Raw genomic sequence first — 7285 nt, forward strand, 5'->3', positions numbered from 1 at the left:
AAACAATTCAATTGGGTTCAAAACAAATTAACTCATGATACATAAGATGGAAGTCAATTAAATTTATTTTTTCTCATTTTATCTTTTATCCATTTTTCTCTATCAATTATATTATATAATAATTTTTAAAATTAAACAGATTCAAAACAAATTACCTCATGATGATAGATAAGAAGCAAATTAACTTCCCATTTTTTCCCATTTTATCTTTTACCCCTTTTTCTCTATCAAACTTAACTATCACACGCAAAAGTCCTATAAATTATTTCTTTCCTCCCACCGAGCACGCCAACATGTGTCCCATAAATTATTTCCTCACTCATAATTGACCGCAGTAGACTTTGTTGCGCGAGTGGCCGGCAAAAACAAGAGCCTCTTGACTTTGTGAAGAAACCGAGTGGTCGGTGAAGAAAACAAATTGCACATGGCAAACTTTGATAAGGAGGTCGTTGATATTTTTATATCATCTAGAAAACAAATCGCTTTTTACCACTGCACATGACAAACCTTACACGCTACGACAAATACTTTGATAAATGCACGCAAGTGGCATTGTCACTTGTTCTTACTTTCCTCTTAAACCACACTTGATTTTTTTAAAGAATATTTTCATATTTATCGCACTTGATATTTTAATAATTATCGTTTCTTTTACCCACTCATTTAGATGCGTGGACTTTCCAACAAAGTCATTCCAGATGGCTGTTTAATCACATTTCAGAGAGCCTGCAGAGAGCGCAGAGGCTTGGAATGCTTTATATTTCACTCTTGTTTTCTTCTCAGTGAGAAAATGAAGATGATATCAGTTTGTCCCGTCCTCCTCCTCTTTCTCTCTGCACTGCCCTCCCATACTGTTTCTTTGCCTTCTTATTATTCTGATCAGCAAGCTCTTCTCTCTTTTAAGCAGTCACTCTCTCCCGACTCCATTAACAATGCTTTGCATGATTGGTCTCCTCATCACTCCCTCTGCAACTGGACTGGCGTTATCTGTTCTTCTCGTCATCACCTTGTGGCCTCCTTGAATCTCACTGGTATGTCTTTACTTGGCCCCATCTCCCCTTTCCTTGGCAATCTCTCTTTTCTCAGTGTACTTGCACTCGGGTATAATAGTTTTTATGGCCAAATTCCTCCTCAACTGGGGAAGCTTTTTCGCCTCAGAATACTTAGATTGTCTGTGAATAAATTGGAAGGCTCCATTCCCTCCACTCTGGCTAACTGCCATTCTTTGGAAAGTCTCATGCTATCCTTTAACCTTCTCAGTGGAAGCATACCTTCCCGGCTTGGCCTTCTTCCGCACTTGGAGTTCCTCTATTTAGGAAATAATCAGCTAACAGGCTCAATACCGCGTACCCTAGGAAACCTGCCATCGTTACTTGAGTTGGACTTGGGGAGAAATGAGCTTCATGGTGATATTCCTGTTGAACTTGGTATGCTTACTCAGCTCACGGTGCTTTATCTGGACAATAACAACTTGACAGGAGTGATTCCTGATTCCATTTCCAACTGTACTCTTCTCCAAGAGTTGCAACTAAATAGGAACCAATTATCTGGCCACATTCCCTTTGAGTTGGGCAAATTGCTCCATCTTCGACTGCTTTTTTTATGGGATAATCATCTTGTGAGCGGAAGTAGTGGCTTGACTTTTCTAACAGCCTTATCTAATTGTTCCTCTCTAGAGGATCTAGAATTGTCACGGAATTATCTTACTGGCATTTTGCCCTCTTCTATTAGTCAGTTATCGAGCCATCTGCTTTATTTTATGTTGGACTCTAATCAAATTGAGGGAAACATACCAAGTGGCATTGGAAACCTCACAAAGATGCTAACATTAGATTTATCTGATAATAAGTTTAATGGCTCCATTCCATTAGCACTCAGTCACCTTCCCAATCTTCAAATATTATATTTGGGCGAAAATAATTTAGATGGAAGAATTCTACAAAGCTTTGGTCATGCAAAACAACTTGGGCTATTGTCATTAAGTGAAAACATGATTTCAGGCCAAATTCCAGAAAGTCTTGGTAATCTTCCACAGCTGAGACGGCTTTATCTTCATCACAATAAAATATCTGGGAAACTTCCTGCAAGTCTGGGGAGATGTATCACTTTGGAGTTGGTAGACTTGGCACATAATAGACTAGAGGGAAATATACCTCTTGAATGGTCAGGTCTTACAAATCTCCAATTTTATTTCAATATTTCCAGCAATTTTTTACAAGGTTCTATTTTGGTAATGACTAAAATGGTAATGGTCCAAGGTATAGATGCGTCTCTCAACTACTTCTCAGGAAATATTCCAGCTGCACTATCAAGTTGCACAAACTTGCAGCATTTGAATCTTTCAATGAATTCTTTTGATGGCCCAATACCAACATCACTCACAATTCTGAAAAATGTTGAAGCTATTGATCTGTCAAACAACAAATTATCAGGGGCAATCCCAGTTGGCTTCCAAGAAATGAAAACACTTCAATATATCAATCTTTCTTCAAACAACTTGACAGGGGAAGTTCCAAAGAGAGGAGTTTTTGCAAGAACTCATCAGTCAGCAATTTCTGGAAATCCTGGCCTCTGTGGTAGTTGGATTGAATTACAACCTTGCTCTCATTCCAAACAAAAGAAGCTCTTTCTCAATAAGAAGGTGATAATAGCAGTTGCGATTGCTATTGGAATCATCATTGTGTCTTTTGTATTGCTTCTAATTTTCTATAAGAGGCGTACAAATCAAAATATGCCAAATCTCAACATTGGGCCTGAAAGGATTTCATATGAAGAACTTGAAGATGCAACTAGTAGGTTTAGCCAAACCAATATTGTAGGAGTTGGCAGCTTTGGAGCTGTTTATAGAGGAATTCTCAATGACAGTAGACCTATTGCTGTTAAAGTTCTCAATCTAAATGATGAAAATGCTCTTCAAAGTTTTGAAAGGGAATGTAATGTGCTAAAAAGAGTCCGACATCGTAATGTGATCAAAATCATTTCATCTTGTTCTAACCTTGATTTTAAAGCATTGGTTCTTCCATTTATGTCAAATGGAAGTTTGGAAAGATGGTTATATCCGGAGGAAGGAGCTGAATGCAAATTGAATTTGGCTGATCGATTAAAAATAGCAAAGGAGATAGCCCAAGGAATGGAATATCTACATCATCATTGCTTTGTGAAAGTCATTCATTGTGACCTAAAGCCTAGTAATGTGCTGTTAGACAAGGATATGACTCCACATGTAGCAGACTTCGGTATTACAAAACTCTTATTTGAGAATTCAACAAATTCCTTGACTTCTACAAATGCACTAAAGGGATCTATTGGCTACTTTGCACCAGGTACAAAATTTTTCATATCACATTACCTTTGATTATGCTTTTATTTTATATTATTATTCATCTATAAATTAAAAATTAGAAATAGTAATAGTATACTCTAGAGTATTGGTCACTTTGCACTAGGTACACAATTTTTCATATTAGATTATCTTTGATTGTTTTTATTTTATGTTAGTATTTCATATGTAAATTAAGAATTAAAATTAATAATATTTTACTACAGAGTATGGAGTAAATGGAAAATTTTCAACAAAAGGAGATGTATACAGTTATGGAATTTTACTTTTCGAATTATTGACAAGGAGGAGACCAACACATGCCATGTTTATTGACAACGAAGGTCTTAATCTATCAAAATGGTCAAGCATGCATTTTCCAAAAAAAATCAAAGAAGTGATAGACAATGAACTACTCAAAGATGTCAATGAATCAAATGAACCCATGGTAATAACATGTCTCACACAATTTATGCAAGTTGGGTTGGTCTGTACAAGGGAGCTACCACAACACCGCCCAAGTATGATAGAGGTAGTTGGAAGACTAGAAAAAGTAACAAGTTCTTTTCTTGGTACTCCAAATACATTTCATTTGCCAATAAATATTTTACCTTTACTTGAGAGTACAAGTGGAGCGAACAACAGAAGTTCTGAGAATTGGTCTTCATCTACATCTTAGTTCTTCAGAAAATCATTTTTAGTAATTGGCTACATTCTTTATTTTACTTACCAATTGCTAATGAATATTTCAAAGACATTTTATATGATTAATTACATAGCTAGAAATATTATGTAAATTAATTTATTCTACAAATTTAAAATTATTGATTGTAAAGCAAGGTGGAATATTAGATTCAAGCACATGTACACAATTATACAAGTTGATATCTTTGTATTATTAAAATGATGCACGTGCTTTCATTGCCTTACAAAAATTGTGTGAGAAGCAATCATAGATATAAAAAAATTGGTTGAATAACAACCACTGCACTTGAAGGTTCTTAAACATCAACTATCTCCTACACCATATTGTAACAGGCCCACAGAATGTGAAACTGGAAAATATAAATTAAAAGAGCAAAAATATAATGCTGAAACTATTGATTCAGATCATTCGGATACACATAGAATTGAAACTAACAATGATATTGAAATCATACTGAATTGCTGGAATGATATGAATATTGATATGAATAATATTGAATCGATATTGAATAGTACACTGATGTCTGAGCATCTTTATATAGTTTTATTTCCCCTTATAGGAACCACTTACGGGAATAACTTCCCACAACTATATATTGAACTGACTTTATTTATCTAATCTAAACACAAAAACTAACCTAATTAATGTAATAAACCTAACATTCCCCCCTCATTACATTAATTCAACAATCATTCTTGCTAACCTAATTAATGTAATAAGTCCAACATTCCTAACCTAATTAATGTAATAAGTCCAAAATTCCCCCCCCTTATTACATTAATCCAACAAAATTGAAAAGCCTTCACCAAGATGATAAACTGTGATGAAGCTCCTTCACAAATCTTTGAAAGTAATTTGCAACTTCAGATTGCAAAGCCTAATCCTGAAGTTGAGCTCCTTCACCAATCTTTCTTCGCAACTTTAGATTTCAAATCCTAATCTTGAAGTTGCCCTCATATCCCAACTTCAGATTGCAAATCCTAAAGTTGGCCTCATAAAAACATTGTTTCTACCTCTTTTACACAATGAGACATAGTTCCTCCACATTTTCACATCTCCATGGAGTGTGCTTGATGCCTCCTTTGGTGTTGCACATGAGACGCCTTTCCTCCAAAAGTCCACATCTCCTTCAAGTGTGTCTAACGCCTCCTCAAGTGCCGTAGAAACAATCACCATGAATATGTCTAAACGTCTTTCCTCTGAAAGTCGACATCTCCTCTAAGTGTCTCAAACGCCATTCTTGAAATCCTGCCCTTCCTCACTCAGTAGAAGGACAATCACGTAGCCAAGCCCCCTCTTTTCTCCAGGGACACAAATCTATCAATTCCCCTCTTATCTTTAGGGAGGAATTGGCCAAGCCCCAACTTTATAGGGACACAAATAGTTGCTTCTCATGTAGTAATCATCTCTAAGCAAGAAGAAAGCTTGAGATGATAAAAATCCTCCAACCTCCATTTCCTCCAGCCTCCTATTTACTTATTTGAAATTCTTTAATGCACAAATCTTGTATCAATTTCAGGTCACAATTATTAGTATTTGAATGTATTGTGAAATCTTTGTCTCACCTCCAACTGCAACAAAGGCTGTATTTTTCTTCAACTTCCCATCAATAAGATCTTTGGCCCACTGAAAACAATTCATTTGTACATGTCCACTTTTCTGACAATAAAAACATTTTATTTCTCTTCTGCTAGGAACACTAGATTTCTTTCTAGCAAATAAAACACAATCCTCAGTAAAATTATGACTCTTATGAGCTCTATTCCCTTCATCAATTAAAGAAGAAATTATAGTTTCTAGGCTAGGATTCATTTTGTTCAAAGTGAAAACAATATGATCAAAGCTTGAAGGCATGCTACTAAGTAGGATTTCTTTGGCATCATCATCATCAATTTTAGAGTTCACACCTGGAAGTTGATTAAGAAGTGAATGAAAAGTACTTATATGTTGAACAATGTTATCACCTTCATTCATCTTCAACCTAAACAACTTTTTTTTTATAGACATTTTTGCACTAGAAGCCTGTGAACCAAACAAGATGTTAAGCCCATCCCATATTTCGTTCGAAGTCTTTGAAAGATCAATATGGTGCAAATATGCATCTGATAGACCAAGTCCAGTCAATGCAGAGGCTCTATGATCTTTGGCTGTCCACTTTGTTATTTCATTTGAATCTTGGGGTTTCTGAACAGTTCCATTAACAAAATCCCATAAATCTTTTTCAATCAAAGTAATTGTATCTTGATTTGCCATGTGTGAAACTCAAGCCCTTCAAATTTAGGAATTGTAGATAATTTATCCATTTTTTAGAAAACAATATTGTAGAATAAATAATGTAATTGAAAAACTGAGAAGAAGAACGATCACACCATATTCATGAAAATATAACATTTTAATATCTGCATAATATATTTCAAACCTCTCTTCAATAAATCCAAAGAAGTTAGGGTCCTTTTTATCCAAAATCCATTTGCACTCTTCTTCCCATTGATCAAACCCACTCTGATACCACTGTAACAGGCCCAAAGAATGTGAAACTGGAAAATATAAATTAAAAGAGCAAAAATATAATGCCGAAACTATTGATTCAGATCATTCGGATACGCATAGAATTGAAACTAACAATGATATTGAAATCATACCAAATTGCTGGAATGATATGAATAATATTGAATTGATACTGAATAGTACACTGATGTCTAAGCATCTCTATATAGTTTTATTTCCCCTTACAACAACCACTTATGGGAATAACTTCCCACAACTATATATTGAACTGACTTTATTTATCTAATCTAAACACAAAAACTAACCTAATTAATGTAATAAACCTAACACATATAAACTTCCTTCCCTATCTCCTAAATCAGTAACACATAGTGGCCTACATGTCAAAACTTACACAATATACTCTTTGTGCGCTTGCCCAACCTGACACAATATACTTTAAAAACACAAGCAAATGTCTAACTTTTTCAAAATTAGACATTCTCTATAACCATTGCATTCCATCCAAAACCTTGATTCCCAAAAGATATTTTCTAATAAAACTTAATAGCATTCTCAATATATTTCCATTATTTATTACTTGTATATCCTCGCACTCGTACAGTCCATGAGACCACATCTTTCACACAACCATTTTATCAAGGAATTGATGCGCATCTTTCATACCCTTACATTTGAAATACACAAATTCTTGCTCAGACAATCAATCCTCATTTATGTTAAATGCATACAATATCATTACTTACATAAAT

At 34.8% G+C, this 7285-nt stretch overlaps 1 protein-coding gene across 1 annotated transcript; it reads left to right on the forward strand.

The window, feature by feature from the left end:
- Nucleotides 1–629: 629 nt before the first annotated feature.
- Nucleotides 630–4090, forward strand: LOC149561170 (uncharacterized). The gene is made up of 2 exons (XM_089824998.1): nucleotides 630–3323; nucleotides 3547–4090. The coding sequence occupies exons 1-2, from the start codon at nucleotides 668–670 to the stop codon at nucleotides 3996–3998; spliced, it is 3108 nt and encodes a 1035-aa protein (XP_089681124.1). The 5' UTR covers nucleotides 630–667; the 3' UTR covers nucleotides 3999–4090.
- Nucleotides 4091–7285: the final 3195 nt, after the last annotated feature.

The sequence above is a fragment of the Cupressus sempervirens genome, chromosome 4 (genome assembly GCF_028749045.1).
Source record: "Cupressus sempervirens isolate cs-2001-9-10 chromosome 4, ASM2874904v1, whole genome shotgun sequence".
In the NCBI taxonomy this organism is placed as follows: Eukaryota; Viridiplantae; Streptophyta; class Pinopsida; order Cupressales; family Cupressaceae; genus Cupressus; species Cupressus sempervirens.

What these genes read in the sequence shown, in the direction of transcription:
- LOC149561170 (XM_089824998.1), top strand. Translation starts at nt 668, where the DNA reads ATGCGTGGACTTTCCAACAAAGTCATTCCAGATGGCTGTTTAATCACA. An exon ending in TATTGGCTACTTTGCACCAG is followed by an intron (nt 3,324 to 3,546) that starts GTACAAAATTTT and finishes ATTTTACTACAG; the next exon opens with AGTATGGAGTAAATGGAAAA.